This window comes from Orcinus orca, chromosome 19, assembly GCF_937001465.1.
Source record: "Orcinus orca chromosome 19, mOrcOrc1.1, whole genome shotgun sequence".
NCBI lineage: Eukaryota > Metazoa > Chordata > Mammalia > Artiodactyla > Delphinidae > Orcinus > Orcinus orca.
The window spans coordinates 8,961,828-8,982,276 of NC_064577.1; the positions used below are offsets into that span (position 1 = coordinate 8,961,828).

At 48.6% G+C, this 20,449-nt stretch overlaps 2 protein-coding genes across 2 annotated transcripts in view; one reads left to right on the forward strand and one right to left on the reverse strand.

Moving 5' to 3' along the window:
* RAP1GAP2 (RAP1 GTPase activating protein 2) overlaps nt 1–20,449 on the forward strand; it is a 445,551-nt gene that overhangs the window by 353,897 nt on the left and 71,205 nt on the right. The window lies entirely within an intron of this gene.
* Nucleotides 199–20,423, reverse strand: SHPK (sedoheptulokinase). The gene is made up of 7 exons (XM_004267033.4): nt 20,127–20,423; nt 16,585–16,726; nt 10,749–10,932; nt 10,070–10,222; nt 8,633–8,808; nt 4,877–5,077; nt 199–2,652 (listed from the first exon to the last, which is right to left on the reverse strand). The coding sequence occupies exons 1-7, from the start codon at nt 20,421–20,423 to the stop codon at nt 2,240–2,242; spliced, it is 1,566 nt and encodes a 521-aa protein (XP_004267081.3). The 3' UTR covers nt 199–2,239.

Genomic DNA, 20,449 nt, shown 5'->3' on the forward strand with positions numbered 1-20,449 from the left:
GTTTATTTCATTCTCTAGTGAGGGGAATTCAACAATACGTCACCGTGCCTGATAGAACACCCATCTCCTAGTAGATGCTTCATAAATATGATTCACCTGGGTCTATGCTGGGACTTCTCAGGCACAGTGTCTACCATGGCTGTAGCAGTCAGAATGAACTAAGTTATCCTGTGGTAACAAACAGCTCCCAAATCTCAGTAGCATCAAACATCAAAGGTTTATTTCTCAGTCACACTATGAGTCACTCGCTGTTTGGTGAGGGCTCTACACCACATTGCCCTCATGTGGGACCCAGGGCAGCAGAGCCTCCTCTCTGGGACACCCCAGGTCACTTACAGCAAAGGGAACAGAGTGTGGCAAATCTCACATTGGCTCCAAAGGGCTTCTGCCTGGAAGCAACAAACTTCTGTTGACGTTTTACTGGCCAAAGCAAATCAGGTGGGGAAGTGCTAGCCTACCATGTGCTTAAGATCAGGGTATTGGCAAACAGCCCTAATGACCCAGCTCCTCATCTGAGGATCAGAATGGTACCTCCTGAGAACGAGAGCAGAAGCAACGAGTGGTTTATGACTTCAGGCTGGAGAAATGAGGCCCTGGCAGCTGTACTCAAACCCCTGCAGAGGCTCCAGGCCAAGTGCAATAGAAATGACAACAGGACCACCAGCTGGCAAGCTTGGACCGTGCAAGGCTTAGCCCTCAGATGTAATGTGGACATGCGGAAAGGGGACAGAGAGTTATGGTGCTTCGCAGGATACCCATCCAGCTCCTAATGTATATTTAGACTCCACCCACAGCATCCTGGGAATGCAAGACAGGCTGCCTCCCTGACATCGGAGGGCCAGTTCCTCCTGATGGACAGGGCTCTCTGCTATCCTTTGGCCCATCCCGAGGTGACTTCTCTCTCAAAATATGGTGTCAACTCATTCTGGCCAAGAGAACAATTACATACGTTCCTGAGTGATCTGCAGCTGCTTGTCCCGGCAGAACCATGGGGCAGGCAGGGCTTCTACAAATGATCCCCAGAGTTATGTCCAACCTCCCAAACCCTGTGGCAGTGCCAGATTTATAGTCTTCCCAATGCAGAGAGGTGTGTTTTACTAAAGGGACAAGGCTCTGGAAGAATGAACTTTAGTATCTGAAATTCAATCAGCACAGCCAGGCAGATTAAGAGTTTCAGACAACCACATAACGTGGCATTCACAAAGAGACATGACTGCTTCCCAAACTCACAGTCGCCCAGGTGCCTCAGAGTCAGGGACCTGGGATCACTCTTGGGAGTGTGGAAGTAGACACAGCGATGGTGGCCCTCTCCTGGAAGCCATTCCATGGTCATCCTACCAACCACGGGAAGGTTTAAGATGCTCTGGGATCCCTGCAGAGATGCCGACTCAAGTGGGATGTTTCTGCAAGCCAGGCACACATGGTGGGCCAGCAAGGCCCACACCAAGAGAAAGAAGAGCTGGGGCATTTGGGACAAGGGATTCTCTCTGCTTTCTCTCTAACAGGAGCATGCGCAGCTGCATCCCTTCCCTTGGAAGGCTTCCCAGGGATGCACAGGGGCAAAAACACACTGCCGCACAGACACACTCTTGGAAAAGAGTCTTGCTGGTGTCTGGTCAGACTCTTGGGAACAACATGCCTGAATGGTGGCGTTATGCAGCATCTGTCCCCTTGGCTGGTCATTCCACCCACATTTTCTTCTCTGTTCTGTGTCTTCAAGCCAGCTGTGGTGTGAGGAACCATGGCAGCACCAAGCAGGCTCTCCTTGGAGGGGAGGTACATGGCAAGAAGGCCAGCACAGATCCCTGCATCTTCATCTCAGCCAGCCTGCATCACTGTCCTTGGGTCATCTTCTGCCCCAGCTAGCTGGCTGTGGCCAGAGAAGAACAAGACTGGGAAAGGGGCCTCAGGGTCACGTGGCACGATCCAGTAGGGAAGACTCTTCCAACGGTACATGTGACCCATCTTTCCCTTTCTCTCTGTCTCTCCCACATCTACATTTGCAACCAGCTCTCAGGTGAGTCTCTTTCAGAAGGCACTGATTTGGGATCTGGTTGATGACTCCTGGCTGCATTATTAGAGTGTGCCCTGAAGATTGGTTCTTGGTGAAAATGATGGCCTGAGAATAAGCATTGCTTAAAACTGCCCACAGAGCTGTCCAGGAAAAGCATGATCCCAAGATAAGGAGAGGAACATTAATTAGATAAACTTTGCAACAGTCCTTTGGCCAATGAGTGTGCTAATGCTCCTGCTGGTTAAGGTTTCTCTGGAGCATCACCAGAGCGGCCCCTACAGCTGCATCCACATCCTGCCCATAGGACACTGGAAAGGGGAAAGCCCTCTGCACCTCCTGCTTCAGCACCTCGTTCCTGGACAGCGCACTCCCACTGCCGATCACCCGCTCCACGCCCCACTCTTGGAGCTGCTGAAAAGGAAGCATTGAGTGCAGGTTCTGAACGATGCCTCTGCACAGGGCCCGGGTCACGTGCCCCAAGGAGAGGTCAGAGGAGGAGATTCTGGTCACTGAGGCCAGCTGGTCTGGCAGGTGCCTCTCACCCAGCACTGTTGGAGTGATGGTTAGGCAGGTGTCTTTCTGCTGTGCAGCAGCCTGGATCATGCGTGAGTATACAGTGGATTCTTCAGCCTCCAGGCCTGCCAGGAACAGAGAAGGCCTGTGTGAGTTCATGCACCCCCTCGCTGCAGGCTATAGAGTTACCAGGGGGCAAGGATAGGTTGACTTGCTGCCTCTCCTCACTGTGGCTGGCTGCTTCCCAGCTCAGGACTCAAATATTCTGGCTAGCTGTGCTCTGCTCCCGACCCCAGCCACCTTTCTCACTACAGACCCCAGCCCAATCTTCAAGGAGAGAGCTCGTAAGCGCTGCTGTGAGTCCTTACCATCCCGCAGCTGTGGGACTCTTGGTCCTAAGTGGACCAAATGCATACACTGATCAATGAGTATCATCACACCTGTTATTAGTGTCACAGGAATCCCAGGACCACAGTGCTGATCACAGTCTAGCCTGCCCCTCGGCAGAGGTTACGAACAACCAGTCTAGACCAGAGCTCAGAGTTGAATGTGCATGTGAATCACTCAGGGATCTTATTAAAACACAGCTTCTGATTCAGTGTGCCTGGGGTGGGGCCTGAGATTCTGCATTTGTCATCGGCTCCCAGAGGAAGCCAGTGCAGCTGGCCTGAGGACCACGCTTTTTGAGTAGAAGGTTCTAGATCAGTGCTTACCAACACTTGAGAGCATCAGGATCACCTGAGGAACTTTTATAAAATGCCGTGCTCAGGCCCCACTCCTCTCCCCCAAGCCCAATAATCAGCTTTTCTGGGGGTGAAACTAGGACATCAACATTGTTTTTAAAACTCCACGAGTATTTCCAATGTATGGCCAAAAGTCCCCAAGGAGTCTCAACGTCAGCACATTTAACTCATACAAACTCAACTATACACCCTCAGGAATGAGAAAGAAAAAAATATATTTTTTTCAATCAAATGAAACAATGTAGACATTTCATAGGAGGTTAAGTTATATAAACTACTAGCCTTCAAAGCACCCTCTGTTTCATCAAAATAAGAACCACGAAAATGTAAAAGACTTTTCTTTTTGAAAATCTTACAGAAAACTTAAGTATTACGTACTCTTTCAGGGCTGAGCAAAACAGTCACTTCTGTATAAATAGAAACACCAGCCAACTCAGTAAACAGTCGACAGACTCAACCCAGTTAAAGAAGTATCTGAGTAAAGGGCTTGCCTGAAGGTTCTGATGACTGGTTCTGCATCTTTAAAACCTTTCTTGATTCAAGGCAAAACAAGATCAAAGTTCTGTTCTGTAAATGGAGCATTCCTGAGGGATTCCCAGCCAAGGGGGCAGAACTTGCCCACAATGCTGACACCCCCAGCCAGCCTGGAAGGATTGACGTGGGTCAGCAACACCTGTCTGCATGACCAGTATGAACTTCCCAGGTGCTCCCTGTGGCCTGTGCCCCACCTAGTTATTCTGTTGGATGTTTCCTGGAATGACCTGATTTTGAGCTCCTACAAGTGACCCATGCATCTGATAAGCATGATTTCCCTATTTCTAGACAGCTGGCCAGAAATTTCATTTCTACCCTAAGTACTTAGAAAGGGAACCTCTCCTGGAAGAAAGAGGTTACATCTTTCTCTGTAAATGCAGAGCAGAGGAAGGCCTGATCAATTCCACCCTGAAGAGAGCAGGAAGACGTCAGAGTTTCCAGGGACCCTTCCAAGAAAGGAGGAGAGGTGCTACTTTCCAGGAATAAGTGCTACCAGTCTTTTCACTCATTCATGTTTGATCATTTTATTCTCCGCTGTCTGTAGCCAGCAGAAGGCAAACCTCAAATGCAAGGTTACTGACAGAGAAAGTAATAGCGGGGCCAGGGAGAGCCAGGAGACTATTAGGATACTCCACAGTTAAGGTTAGAGGAGAAGATGCGCCTCAAAAAAGAGAGTATGGGCTTCCCTGGTGGCGCAATGGTTGAGAGTCCGCCTGCCGATGCAGGGGACACGGGTTCGTGCCCCAGTCCGGGAAGATCCCACATGCCGTGGAGCGGCTGGGCCCGTGAGCCATGGCCGCTGAGCTTGCGCGTCCGGAGCCTGTGCTCCGCAACGGGAGAGGCCACAGCAGGGAGAGGCCCGCGTACCGCAAAAAAAAAATAAAAAAGGGTAGGTGATGGCAGCTCAGAAGATGAAAGGCTACAAGCTCAGATCCCTAAGGACAGAGGGAATGTGCTAGAATCTGGCTGGGTCTGAGATAAGAATCTAGAAACTTACAGCACATTCAGCACCAGGACACTGCCACATAGAAAGGACAAGCAGAGAACACACCACTGTGTGGGCCACCCTTACCTAGATCCGCCATCCACTGGACCAGCATGTGGACGAACATGGCCAGCACGTTGCCCCCATTGAGTGATGCTGCCACCGCCAGGTAGGTCCTGTCAAAGTACGGGAAGTAGGCGACTGGAGCTGCAGGGTCTGGAGTCTGCACTGGCTGGAATCCTGAAGGCATGGAGGCTACCAGCTGCACCGAGGTGCTGATGTTGAGAACTGGATGTGGTCCAAAGAAAGCAGAGGTTAGGCCTGTTGGGCTAACTCAGAGGCCACAAGTCACAACAGGGTCGGAGAGTGTGCCACAAATTCCTGGATACTCCTCCTTTCAGGAGGAAGAGCCTAGTCCTCCACCCCTGAGTGTGGGCTGGACTCAGTGACTGGCTTCTAATGAAGAGAGTAAGAAGTGACAGTGTGTGACTCTGGAGACCAGGTCATAAAAGGGCACTGCAGCTTCCATCCTGATCACCTGCTCCAGGGGAGGCAGGTACCACGTCGTGAGCAGCCCTATGGAGAGGCCCACTGGATGGTTGCTGGCATAACTGACCCCATCTTGAGCCCGTACGGTCCCTCCTGTCCTTCCGCTGACCCTACCCAGGACTGTACTAGGCGGTGAATCACTTCTCTGTCGTCAAGGGCTTTGTAGTTAGTAGATATTGTTTAACAATGGTTAGGGCCAGGTGGCCTCTATGCTCTGTTAGTTCCCAAACTATGCTGACTTTTGCTGATGTATTCCCAGAGCCCATGAGACTAGTTACCCATTCAGTCATCTTAACTTAGGAGTGTATGTCCTGTTTCCAGGCACCCACCCTCATGTCCTAGGTTAACTATAAAACTGTCCCAAAGGCCCCTTGGTGGTGCAGAATGCAGCTGCCAATGCTTCCAGATCATTGTCTGCCTGATCCCACTCTGTAAGTTACCCTAGAATAAACTGACCCATTGATTATACGGAGCCGCCTGTCTCATTTTTCAGTCTCAAGATGCATTCTCAGTTCGGTGGGTACTTTTCATTCCCTCCGTCCTCCAACACCTACAAGGAGCTGAGGCCTCCTGCCAAGAGCCACATGAGTGAGCTGAGAAGTGGATCCTCCAGCCCAGTCAAGCCTTCAGATGACTGCAGCCCCAGCCGACTGACAGTGTGATTGCAATCCAGCCACACCTAGACTCCTGACTCTCAGAAACTGTGTGAGATAATAAGTGTTTGCTGTTTTAGGCTACTAAGCATTGGAGCGATTTGTTACACAGCAATAAGCTACTATTCACAGAGAGGCAGACCTCAGCCCAAGTGTTTTATTCTTTGGGAGGTTTCATTCATTTTTGGTGGGTACCACCTCCTTCTCATTTCCAAGGTGTGCTTCTCAACCTCCCTCCACCAGCAGGGGGGACGCTCCCAGACCTAGAACAGAGGGGATGCTTTTCTCCTCTAGATGGAGGCCAGAGCCTACAGACCGTCCCAGGAGTCTCTCCTCCATTTCTCACGAGACCTGGCCGGAAAGCCTGTTCCTCTCAGTCTGTTGGGGCTAAACTAACTGAGGTCAGCATCCAACTATCCTACCTCCTGGGAGGCAGAGGCAAGGAGAGTGAAAACAAGTCTCAGAAAGTCAATAACCTTGACTTCCTGCCACATCAAGACTTTCACCATGACGATAAACCAGAAGCATCATGCCCTCCACCTATCCCCTCGGGGGGAAGTGTCAGCGAAGGGGGCCGACCAGCCTTGCCCATGGACACCGCACAGCTGGGCACAGGCCAGCGGCCCCAGTCTAGAACCAGAGACCACAACCAGCTCAGTGAAGATGGAGCCTAAAGCTTAGCTTCTTCCCATTTGACCACCATCTAGAAAGGACATTTATATCCAGGCACATGACAGCTCTCTGTGGAGGGAACAGCCTAAGATTTGAAGACTACCAGGTAGGAGGAAAGAGCCAGGCTCTTTATAGGCACCGTCCCAGTGCATCACGACAACTGCCCCATGAGAAAGGCATCATCATCCTCATTTTGGATGGTGACAAGGGCTCAGGGAGAAAATTCAGGAGAAAAAGATGGGGTTTTTGACCTTAAAAGATTTTATCACATATTTGTGCAAACAAAAGTGGCAGAATCTGGATATATGTATATGTATAACAGATTCACTTTGTTATACACCTGAAACTAACACAACATTGTAAATCAACTATACTTCAATAAAAAAAATTTTTTTTAAGTGGCAGAATCTCAGCTTTCCCTCTCACCTAATCTTGAATTAAGAGGAATTACTACCAAAAACAAAACAAAAAGTCACTTGAAATTTTATTTTTTAAGAATGTACTAAAATAGGAATAAACTACTGCTTCAGAGGATAGTGCTGGTCAGAGTTTTTAAACTCAAGGTTAAATTGTAATAGTTCTAACTGATGGAGGAAAAAAAGATGTCATGACAAAGAAAATCCGAGTAAGATGAATGACTTCTCTGTTCCCGTTGATAACAAGGCGAGGCTCTCGAAGTGGGCCCACTCAGCCAGGCTGCCCTGAGGATCAAATGAGACACAAAGCCTGCAATCACCCTGCTCGGGGAGGCAGACCCAAAGTCTACCCCAGCCCCAGGAGGGGCCAACGACAGCCCCCAGGCCATATCCAGCCTGCCATCTGTTTTTGTATGGCCCAGGAGCTAAGAAAGTCTCTTCCATTTTTTTTTAAATGATAGCTTTATTGAGATGTAATTCGGAAAATTCACCATAAAATGCACCCTTTTAAAGTGTACAGTTCTGTGCTTTTTAGTATATTCACAGAGTTGTACAAACATCACTGAGACCTAATTTTAGGACATTTTCACCACTCCAGAAAGAAATCCCATACTCCTTAGCAATCATCCCCGTGTCCCAGCCCTAGACAACCATGAATCTGCTTTCTGTCTCTACGGATTTGCCTGTTCTGGACATTTCACAGGAATGGAATAATACACTATGTGGCCTTTCACTTTCATTCACATGTTATAGCATTTTAGCTCTGTGGATACACCACATTTTTAAAATCCATTTATCAGTCGATGGGCATTTGGGTTGTTTCTACATTTTGGCTATTATGAACAAGGCTGCTAGGAACATTTGTGTACAAGTTTTTTGTGCGGACATGTGTTTTCAATTCTTTTGAATATACACATAGGAGTGCAATGGCTGGGTCCCATGGTAATTCCACGTTTAACTTTTGAAGAACTGCTAGACTGTTTTCCAAAGGGACTGCACCATTTTACAATCCCAGTAGCGTGTTCTTACCTTTTTAAAAGGTTGAAAAGAAATGAAGAGGAGAAGAATATTTCATGACACATGAAAATTTTATGAAATTCACATTTCAGCCTCTAGCCCCTGCCCTGGATTGCTGTCTCCCCTTCACTGTGACTCTCTTACGTGGAATACAGGGACGTCTGCGCTTCTACTCAGATCTGAGGAACTTTCGTTGACAAACACACAATAACAAAACCCCTAACCTATTGAATAATAATCTATTTTCTTGGTCATGGAGACATAGAAACCAGCCAACTAGAGAGAGTCATTTCCCTCACCTGTCTCTAGAGAAGAAAGGCACAGACTGTGGTCAGGACAGAAATTGCCCTGCTGAATTGTAAGCTCCCGGGGCAGGGGCTTCACCTGTAGGGATGAGGGTGTTTTTCGTGTTTGTAACATAATGGTCAAGAGGACGCTGCGACTGCTGGCTATGGGTGCCCCTCGGACCCTGGCACAGAGCTGGGGCTTAGGAGGCCCCAGTAGAAGTCTGAGGAGAGAACCAAAGACAGACTTACCTGCGTCTGTCCTTTGGGCCATACAGGAATAGACAGAGGCCTGCAAATCCCCCAAGGCCACGCCCACCTGCGTCCCCTTTGGGATCTCAAACCAGGCCTGGGAAGTTCTGCCTGCCACGTTGCCAGGCTCGGTGACGTCCGGGAGTAGGTGGACGGGAAAGCCTGCGTCCCTCAGTCTGCAAACCAAAAGTGGACAGCATATCTACCTGGTGCTTGGTTTTCTGTTTTCTGTTGTTTCCAGGAAACTCAGCAACGGAAAGCGCAATAGGATACACATTCAAGAAGGGAGAGCAGAATCCAGTGTTTTCACAGAGGGTCTCTTTGGCTTTTTTTAAACCATGAGGGAAAGCCTTGGGTTATTTAAAGAGTGAACCCTGGCTTTCAAGAGCTTGGGATGGGCCTCTTGGAGAAGAACACAACCAGTTTGAGCAGAGGTAGTCAGAAGAGACTGGATAAGAAGCAGATTTCATCGGCATCCAGCCTCCTGCATTTGAAGGGAGAGCAAACACTGTGCAAAGGGAGGAAGCTGGAGTTTTAGAGCAAAGTCACAGCTGGTTAGCACAGGCCAAACCAAAGTCAAACCCATCAGTCTCCTGAATACCAAATGCATCCATCACTCGCAGTTAGTGAACATGGGGCTGCCAATTTTATAAAACATGCTGGAAAGTCCTTTACCTGAATTACCAGGTGCTTTTTGTTTTATTACAGAGCTCAGAATTTGGACCCTGAAGGCAGTGAACTTATAGGGCACTGGACTGCTGGACCTGAAAAGGCAAATGATTGCTTAAAGGGAACTTAAAAGGCATCCCTTAAGCCTACTACTTCCATTTCTTAACCCTATTTTAAAATACATTAGGGTGGGGGAGAGAGATAGCTAGGGAATTTGGGATTGACATGTACACACTGCTATATTTAAAATGGATAACCCACAAGGACCTACTGTATAGCACAGGGAACTCTGCTCAATATTATGTAACAACCTAAACGGGAAAAGAATTTGAAAAAGAACAGATACATGTATATGTATAACTGAATCACATTGCTGTACACCTGAAACTAACCCAACATGGTTAATCAACTATATTCCAATATAAAATAAAAAGTTAAAAAAATAAAATAATATGTTAAAGAATGAATGTTGTTCTTTGGAATCTACGGGCTGGCTCAGGGCACAGAAAGAACTGGGGAGCCCACCCTAGGTCTGGGCAACAGTGGAGGAGCAGGCAGCATGGCGTGGTGGGTGGCGCCCCTCCCCAAGAACTTCACTTACAGTTAGGCCCACCCATGCCCGGGGACTGGAACAGGCTGGAGGGTGTTGGAACCTGATCTTGGCCTCGTGGAATCCTCCATTATTGCCAGATGGGAAAGCCCCACTGAAGCTCCCGCTTTAGAGGTTCTGCCCTTCAGCCTCAAGCCAGCCTGCACGGTTATACTCACATCTCCAAGTTCCAGCTTTGGCTCCTGGTGTTGAAATATCCCCAGCTAGCGGCATTCTGGTCGGACATCAGGGGTCTTGTCAAGCCACACAGCATGGCAACCACATAGTCGTGAATAGTGCCAGCTGCATCGTAGGACTTCAGGAACTCTGGGCTGTTTTTCATACCCCAAACAATTCGACGTGGTTTAATATTGACTTGAAAGCATGTGCTGCACCTAACTGTGGGCGGTGTGGACTAGACATGGCATAGCTGGGTAGCAGCTGTGGATCCCTAGCAGCGGAACCTCCCAACCCCTCCAAGCCAAGCTGGCCAGAGTCAGCCTTAGGGGAGGGTACTCCTAGGAGGACACACCGTGCCTGGGAAAGCAGGACATCAGCCGTTCTCAGCAGCCCTGACCCCACCGTGAACCCATCCTGTGATCCTTGGCAAGTCCCTGGCCCTCTTGGGTCTCTTCTTTCCCCCTCCAGGTGAGAATCAGATTACCAATAAGAGCCCTCTGCGAAATGAAGCAGTGGTAGACCAAGTCTAAGTCTTGTGACTATACCCTGTGCTGGGCCACACTCACTGAGGGACAATCCAGCACGTGGAGTGATGCTGGCCAGCTAGAGGTACAGCTCCCCAGACACTCTCGTTCCCCTGCAAATCCGTCACCCAATTCAAACAACAGGTGTCCGTACCTATTTTTCAAAAGCCAGAAGATGGTTGCGCAGCCAAACCCCGTGGCCACACTGAGATGAGACTCTGGCCGGGGCAGAGAAGCCAGGAACTTGCTGCCACACCGGCCATCCTGCCACGTTACCAGGTGGCTCACGGCTCTGGGCTCGAACACAGGGGCAGCCCCTGCCTCTGTCCATTCACAACCTGGAACGAAGGAGATGACCAAAAATGGAGAAAAGAGCAACGGACTGGCACCAGCATGTCCTTGAGACTACTCTGCTAGTGAGGTTATAGGACAGACTTTATCACCCATGACAACGCTTCACTCACACTCAGGGGTTCTGGCCAAGTACCCTGAAGAGCAGGGAGTGGATGGACCTAGAGATTGTCATACTGAGTGAAGTAAGGCAGACAGAGAAAGGCAAGTGATATCATATGATATCAATTATATGTGGAATCTAAAAAAAAAAAAAGGTACAAATTAACTTATTTACAAAACAGAAATAGAGTCACAGATGTAGAAAACAAACTTATGGTTACCAGGGGGGAATGGGGTGGGGGAGAGATAAATTGGGAGATTGGGATTCAGATATACACAATGCTATGTATAAAATAGATAACTAATAAGGACCTAACTAATAAGGACCTGGCGGTCCAGTGGTTAGGACTCAGTGCTTTCACTGCTGAGGGTCCAGTTCAATCCCTGGTCAGGGAACTAAGATTCCACAGGCCCCAAGGTGTGGCCTTAAAAAAAAAAAAGAAAGAAAGGAAAGAAAGGACCTACTGTATAGCACAGGGAACTTTACTCAATCCCTCTGTAATGACCTATATGGGAAAAGCAGCTAAAAAAGACTGGATATATGTATATGTATAACTGATTCACTTTGCTGTACAGCAGAAACTAACACATTGTAAATCAACTATACGTCAATAAAAATCATTAAAAAAAAAAAAAAGAAGAGCAGGGAAGCGGTCACAGATAATATGCACCTGAAGCTTATTAAGTTTCACCCAGGAAGAGGGAGTAAGCTGGGGATGGGGTGGTCCACCCTCACAATTACGTTTCTGCCTAAAGCTGGGATTCTTATCCCAGCCCTAAAGCTGGAAATCTGAAGCTTTTTCTTCAACCCTTTTATCTGCTTCCAAAACTCTTTTGACCCTTTTTCTTCTTTTTACTTTTAGGACTATTATCTTTATTTTGTTTGTGTTATAAAATAAATACGGAGTTCCTACCATGTACCAGGTATTGTTCAAAGCACTTTAAAAATATTAATTTTTTTAATCTACATATTAGCCTTACAACATAGGTGTGATATTTATCCCCATTTTCACATAAGACATATGAAACTCAGAGAAGCTTTAAAAATCTTGTCAAAGATCACATAGCTACTAAGTGGTAGAGGCAGGATTCAAGTCCAGACAGTCTGTTCCAGAATCTGGCCTGATGGATGTTCTTTCTCTCACTTTCTTTTTTTTGGCAAAAATAATAATCATTTAAAAGTTTTTTTAATTATACAAATGATAAGTGAATGCATTCTCAATATAAAATGTTCAAATATTACAGATAAAGCAAAAGGCCTGCTCGACCATCCCCATCAGAGTCCCAGCCCCCTTCCTGTCACTGTTAGCACTTGTAGAGTTTTTTTGGGGTTTTTTATTTTTTGGCCGTGCAGCACGTGGGATCTTAGTTCCCTGACCAGGGATCGAATCTGCACCTCTTGCACTGGAAGCGCGGAGTCTTAACCACTGGACCGCCAGGGAAGTCCCGTTGTTGGGTTTTTATACTCACACAACATACTCTCTTTGGTTTGGTTGATTTGGGCTGGGTTTTATTATATTTTGGTTTTGTCTGTTTTTTAAAAACAAACAGTACTATACTGTATGTATTTTTTTAGTGGTTGTTTTTATCATCCAGCAACATGTCCTGGAATTCTTTCCACGTTAGTACATGTGAGTGCACCTTATTCTTTGCAACTACTGCATACCATTCTACAGCGTGGGGTACCAACATTTATTTAACCACTCCCCCATGAGGAAACGTCACAGTTTTCACTACAATAAACAAGGATGCCATGAGTGACCATGATTATGCCTCTTTTGCATATACATGTTAAAGTCCTTTTCCTGAACAGATTTTAAGTAGTAGGGCCACTGAGTCATAGTAACTCTTATTTTTACAGTGTATAATTTAAAAGCTTTATCCTCACCCCCGGCAATTAGCAAATGGGTTTCATATTAGTTCAGCTGGAAGTTTTCTTCCTGTAGTTGCTATAACTCTCTTATCTTTTTTTTTTTGCGGTACGCGGGCCTCTCACTGTTGTGGCCTCTCCCGTCGCGGAGCACAGGCTCCAGACGCGCAGGCTCAGCGGCCATGGCTCACGGGCCCAGCCGCTCCGCGGCATGTGGGATTTTCCCAGACCGGGGCATGAACCCACGTCCCCTGCATCGGCAGGCGGACTCTCAACCACTGTGCCACCAGGGAAGCCCACCAAACACCCTGCCAAACTGCCCTCTGAAACGGCCAAGCTAATATATACTACCAGGAGTGATATTTTAAAAAACCAATTTTCCACCCCCTTTGCCAACTCTTGACATTCTCAAACTGCTTTCTTACAATCCAGTGGGTGGAAAATGATTTCTCGTTGTTGTTTTCCTCTGCATTTTCCTAATTCCTAATGACACCGAGCATCTTTTCATATGCTTATTAGCTATTTGTATTTCCTCTTCTAGGAATTGCCTGTTGGTTTCCTCTGCCCATTTTTCCACTGGGCCATTGGTCCTTTCTTTGTTCTTTATATGCACCCATATTCGTCCTTTGTCTACTATATACTAGTGAATAATTTCTCCCTGTCTGCTGCTGGCCTTTTAGCTTGATTTTATGATCCCCACTTCTCTCCTGCTATTACTGAGCCTGAAAATGGAATGTGGAAACTGGTGTAACCACAGGCCTCTCAGAAGACACTAGTCACTCCCTCTCTTCTCCAATTGGCGCCCTTGTGGAAGCACTTAGCTCTCCGCTCAGGTTACTGGTGCCTGTCTGTGTTGACTGCCTTGAGCGAACCCTGGAAGACGAGGGCTGCATCCTGTTTCTATGTCTCCCGCGGGGCCCAGCACAGAGCCTCGCATATTGTAGGTCCCGAAACCAAACTGAATTACAGCCGCTATTAAAAGCAGAACGACTTGATCTCAAATATGATTTCACTCACTCTGCTAAGCAGGTATCATCGTCAAACAGTGGCTCTCCTTCCCAGAAACTGAAACCAAAACAAGAAGGCATGCAGGTGGGCCCCATGAAATATTAAGCAGCTCTCTCCACCGATGTGGGTGATGGTTTGTGTGGTCGTTACAGAGGCCAGGAGACGGGCAGAAAGGAAGGCGTGTGACCGGAGCACAATCATTAGATCTCTGCTGTCCTCTTTGGGAAGGGTTTTAGTATCAAAAGGACGTTTATTCTTGTTACTGCAAAATTAAGGAGTTTAAAAACTTTTACAACCTAGACTCCCCCTGAGAGTTCAGCTCTAACACCAGAACTGGCCTTTCACTCCTGCTGGGGATTGGAGCCGAGCAGCTCCCGTGGTCCCAGCTGGCCTGACGACAGGCAGACAAAGGGAGAGGAGGAGGGGGAGAGCCTGGGTGGGCTTCGGCAGTCACCCAGGCCCCCCCTGGGGACTGATCAAAGGATGCACCACCAGACCCCTGTCAAGCCACCAAGAGGCAAGTCACCACTCACTTGGCCCAGGGGAATCGGAATCACTGATCCTCTAGGCAGAGGAGGGGTGAATCCAATGTCCAACCTCCTTAACTACAGCCTCCACCCCGCAAAGTAGCCATCCATACTACGCTTAAAACACCTGCAGTGAAAAGTTGATAGTTTTGAAGCTGGGTGATGGGTATGTGTCAGTTCATAATGCTGTTCTCCCTACTTTTATGTCTATGTCGAACTTTCTATAATTAAAAAAAAAATTTTTTTTAACACTTGCCGTAACAGGAGCTCATAACTTCCTACAGGAGTCTAATCCTGCCTTGGACATTCTGTTGGGAAAGTCCTCCCTTCATTGAGCTAGTGTGTCCTCCTGTGACTCTGGTCCTCCTGGGAGATTTTCAAAGTTCAGTGTCTGAAGTCAGACAGACTTGAGTTCAAAAGCTGGAGTCACGGGACTTCCTTGGTGGCGCAGTGGTTAAGAATCCGCCTGCCAATGCAGGGGACACGGGTTCGAGCCCTGGTCTGGGAAGAACCCACATGCTGTGGAGTAACTAAGCCCGCGAGCCACAACTACTGAGCCTGCGTGCTGCAACTACTGAAGCCCGCGCTCCTAGAGCCCGTGCTCTGCAACAAGAGAAGTCCCCGCTCGCCGCAACCAGAGAAAGCCCGTGCGCAGCAACAAAGACCCAACGCAGCCAAAATAAAGATTAATTAAAAAAGAGAAAAGCTGGAGTTGCTACTTGCTGCCACATGACCCTGAGCATATTATTTTATCCTCTCTGAACCTCCAGGTCTCATCTGCACAAGAGGGAGAGTAATGTAACCCATGTCATAAGGGTGTTGGGAAAATTCAATGAGATCACACAGGTAATATACTTAGCTCAGCACCTGGCATGCGAAGTGCTCACTGCTGTTTTCCTGGCTTAATACTCCTCCTAGAGGCCAAACAGAACAGGCCACCCACCTCTGCACTGTGGCAGACCTCCTGAAAGAATACGACCAACTAAATGATGCTTAGCAACTGTGCCCATGAAAAGGATGTGCCCTGGAATGGAAAAATCACAAATATCTGTGATTATGTTAAACAACAAAAACTATGCCTAAATTCAGAAGAGTTTCCTCTGCGTCTTGGAATCTACAGCTACACTAATCTCTTGGTTGTTGGCACTGATGCTCCAAGACACTGGCACAAAGAAAGAGGAGGCTGTGGAAAGTCCACTCCACTGAACCCAACAGAGAATCAGAGAGAACTCACTCTTCTCCTCTCCCTGTTCATGAATAACGTGTGAGTGGACAGTTCACTTCATTACCTCCTTTGAACAGGACAGGATGTACACAAAACGCAAGAGGCAGCAGAATAACCTGACCCATCACAGAGAGCCCTTGGCAGCAGCCCTTTTCTGGTTCCAGGGGAGGCAGGAGATAGAAGGGCCCCAGGCTGAGCAGCTGGAGTCTGTCCCCTGCGGACAGATACTCCAAGATGAAGGTAATAGCGGAGCGAAGCGTTGAGGGCTGTCCAGATAAAAGATAAAGAGACCACATATTCCTCATTCTCAAGATCAAGGAGCCCTTCCCAAGTACACATGCACAGAAAGGCTCCTCGGGGGTCAAAAAGGGAAGGGGTGCCACTCCATAGTAGGTGATGTCAACCTACCCGTAGGCCTCTTTGCTAGAATCCATCTTGCCTAAGAGATGTGCGCACACACAGGGGAGGACCCTGAGATAAACCAAATACGGACTCAGAGCCAGTCAAAGCAAGAGGATTGGCCAAGGGAAATCAGAAGAAATGCCCCATATAAGTGATTCAAACTACCACGAGGGCGCGAGCCTCTGAGAGCCTCTGCCCCTCTGAGCCTGCCTGTGTGTCTATACACACGTACCCTTTTTCCTGCTAATAAACACTTTACTTGTTTCACTACTTTCTGTCTCTTTGTGGAAATTCATTTCTACAAAGCCGACGGGCTAGAGTCTTATCACTGGCCGCTGGTCCCTGGTGGTCTAGTGGCTAGGATTCAGCACTCTCACTGTTGCAGCCTAACTTCAGTCTCTGGCCAGGGCAACCAAAACCCTGCTTCAAGCCGCTGCAGGCCGAGGCCACCTGAGATCACAGGGTGACTCTTAACAGCACGTGATCACCCCCAAGCTCAGCATACCTTGGCCTGTTTTCCAGAACATGACTCCGTGCATCTGTCCTGACACTCCGATGCCACAGACCTTGCAGAGCTGCTGCCGGGGAAGGGCAGCAAGGCACTCGTGGAGGGCCTGGATGATTCTCCTCACATCCTGCTCTTGCTCCTGGAAACAGAACAGGATACGTTGGACAGAGGTACACACACAGGCAGGGGAAGGAGGGCAGAGGCGCCAGGGACTTCCTGGGTGGTGGCTGCCCACCTAATTCCACCGAGGTCACTGCCAGGACCTGCTGAGGGGCCTCAAGGAGGGGATGTGGGCCTGAGGGTTCTCCACCACCTCCAGCGGGGCCTGGAGTAGGAACGTGGTGGGCGAGGTCCCACTTCTCCCTTCACAGATGAGGCGCTTCTGTGGGTTAAGGTCAGCCAATGGCCTGGGCTCTGCCCGCTGCCGTGGAAGAGTCTGAGCTGAGAAAAGCACTGCCCTGCCCTACAGGAGCTTACTGTCCAGCAGGACAGGAAAACACAAGAAAGACCATGCTGCAAGAAGAAATAAGGCAAAGGTCTTTGGCAAGGCACATGAAGCATTGGGGTAGAGGAAGGATGGAACCCAGCAGGGAGGAACCCAGCAGGAAAGGTGTAGGCAAGAAAGGCTTCCTGGACTAAAGCACCTGAGGACCAGCCCTAGTGTTTGCTCCAGTTCATCCATCTGGCAAACATTTCCCGAATGCCCTGAGGGCTTGCATTTGTTCCGGGGGCAGTGCAGGCCTCCCCTCCTTGGAGTTAAGCCTTTATTTGTCAGCCTGCTGGCCTCGGGCTGTGGCAGTTCTTGGCTCCAAACAAACTTGATGGAAGGAGTAGAAAGAAGAAAGGTGAGGAGGGGTAGGGCTGGGGAAGGAGAGGAGAGGGAACACAGAGCATTTCGTTGAGGAGGCAACCCTACATCCTAACAAGACTCTTTATGCAGGAGAGACTACAGTAGAACTGAGCGGGCAGTAAAAGATGGGGCAGAGAGGAGATGCATGGCTGTGCGTGATTCCCCAGGAGGGAAGAAATAAGACAGCGGGCAAAGGAAGAAGGAAGCAGGGAAGAGGCATTTGTTTACACCTGCCCTGTCCAACACGGCAGTCATCAGCTGCACACAGCTAGTCTGAATCGAAATCTACACACCAGATTTCAGATTTAGTACGGAAAAAAAAGCACAATATCTCATTAATAATTCTATATTGATTATTACATATGGAAATGATATGTTTGGATCCATTGGGTTAAAATAATAAGCAATGAAACTTAATTTTACGGTTCCTTTTTACAATTTTTTGATATGGGCACCAGAAAGTTGAAAATTACGCGTGTGGCTCACATGTGCACTGCACAGTGCTGGTTTAAAGAGTTCCCACGTGGCATGAACCCAGATGGTACATGAACGCAGGACAGAGGAGCTGCTGTTTAAAATGGGCCTAGGGTGGGTGAGCTGTGTAGGTAAGGGCAGCGGAGGAGTGAAACAGGCCAGAGGGGAGTGAAGGCAAGGAGGCACTCAGTGTGTGGGGAGTTTTAGTGGTGAGTGTGATGGGGGAGCAATTCTTGGACAGACAGTGGATACACCCACAATGTCACAGGAAAGGCGCTGCCCCCATTCCTTGATTCAGAATATCAAGTGGTCTACATTCAGATCACATGCTAGAAATTCAGATTTGAAAAAAGAATTTAGGAACTCATTCAACCCTCCTCCCCCACACCCCTTTTTACAGATGGGGAAACTGAGGCCCAGACAGGTAAAATTCATAACACAGAAAGGGTCACAGAGCTTCCCTCAAAAATCTTGATATTTTAAAGTTGCAAAGAGCTAAAAGTCTGACCTTCCACAAAGCTGCCAAAGTTGACCGTGGAGTACACAATGCTTCTAAAGAGTGAGAAATATGGACATGAGGAAAGAACAGAGCCACCAGGTGTTTCTATGGATCAGTAGTGTTTACCCCAGGGATGATTTTTGTCCCCTCGGGGGCATTTGGCAATATGGAGGCATTTTGGGGTGTCTCAGCTGGGGAGGAGGGTTCTACTGGCATGCAGTGGGTTAGAGGCCAGGGATGTTGCTGAACATCCTACAACGCACAGGACAGCACCCCACAACAAAGAATCATCCAACCTCCAAATATCAACAGTGCCAAGGTGAAGAAATCCTGCTATAGGTGAAATTACAACAAGGCTGTTTGTCCCAGAGCACAACACACATGTGGAGGATGCAAGGGGGCTATTACCGGCCTCCCCTAAACCCCCCCTTAGGCAGGTGTGGAGCACTGGGCATGCCTGTAAACACAGAACACTGTGCTGGACACTGGGGGAAGTGGGGAAAGTAGTTTTCAAGAAGTGGCCCTATTTCAAGAGAAAAGGGCACTGCCTAAAACCCACCCCTGTAATCGCAGCTCTGCTGCCTACCCCCACAGGGTCAGACCTGACTTTGCCTCCACTTCATGGTCCATGAAGTGAGATAATCATTCTAAAATGTCCTGATGCCCCAACCAAGCTAATTTTGACAGGCTCTATGAAAATGTGAAGTGCTGAAATCTTTATCCTCTGAAATGCTTCTGATCAAGATGGACTCTGAACCCTAAAGGACTGAGTCCAGGTATGTGGCAAGAGCTTGTGAAAAACAAAGCTATTGGGAGTGGGGCTTGGCTCAGAAAATCGAGGTTTGTGGCTGAAAGGGGCCATAGAGGTCATCTATTTCAATTATAAGAACAAGCTGAGATCCAGGGAAAAAAAAAAGTCATGAGGATACACAGAAAGTTCCTTGATATTAATCTGTATTATCAATGAACTGAACATAAAGCTACCTTTTTCAAGGAATTAATGGAATCCATCTCTGAGGATTGACATCCTTTCTGAACCCACAACTTGCAATTGAGCCCACTGTGGTGAAATTCTCCATTTCTATATTGTAGCTTTCACAAAACACTAGTTTTCGTGTAGAATTATCAATCTGACCTTTTTCTAACATTTTAATTGAGGTATCTCTCAATGTCTATCTGTCCTGGCGTCTTTCTTCCAAGGTATCTCAGCCTTTGGGGCCAAGGGACTTTTGCTGTCCAAGTGTTTGAGTTCCTCCACCCACAATCCACTCCTGCGGGATGAGAGAGCGGCAGGTTACGCTGGATTTTGCGTCTGATTTCTCAAGGAAAACCCAGACACCGCCCTAGGGAACAAGCTGAATCCTGAATTTGAGGACACCTGCAGATGTGAGGAGCAGAGAGCCGCAAGAATGAGAAGGCAGCCTGAGATCGCTCCATATGCAGGAGAGCAATTTCCTGCAGCTCAGGATACAGAAAGTGGAGGGCAGAGAGCACGGGGGTATAGCGCCAAGGTCAAGGCTCCCAAAGAAGGCCCGAGAGTGGGGCGATCGGTGCCAGCAGGTGGGAAAGCTCCTGGGAGGAGATCTATCGGATCGAGGGAGTTGCAGCGGGCAGGCAGAGATCAGGCAGGCTGGAGCAGTCAGGGAGACTTCTTTGAGGAGGAAGAGGGTGTCTGGAGGCTCCTGGAGGCGGCGAGGCTCCAGGGCGCTGCCTCACCTGAGGCCCCGCCGCCGCGCTCTGGGCCGCAGTCTCGGCCCGCGCAGGCCGGGCACAGCTCGCCAGTACCACGAACCCGGAAGGGTCGCCGCGCGCGGCCTCCACCAGGGCTGCCTTCACAGACGTGGTGCCCAGGTCGATGCCGAGAGTGACAGACCGTGCAGCCATGACAGCGATTGAGTCTGGGGCCCGGGCGCCCCTTCCAGCACACTTCATCCGGGACAGAGGCGCCGAGGCGGGGCCTCGCCTGCCAATCTTTCCAGCCACGCTCAACACGACGAATTCTCGTCTTCCCATTGGTTGAGGAAGGCCGAGTCCCGCGC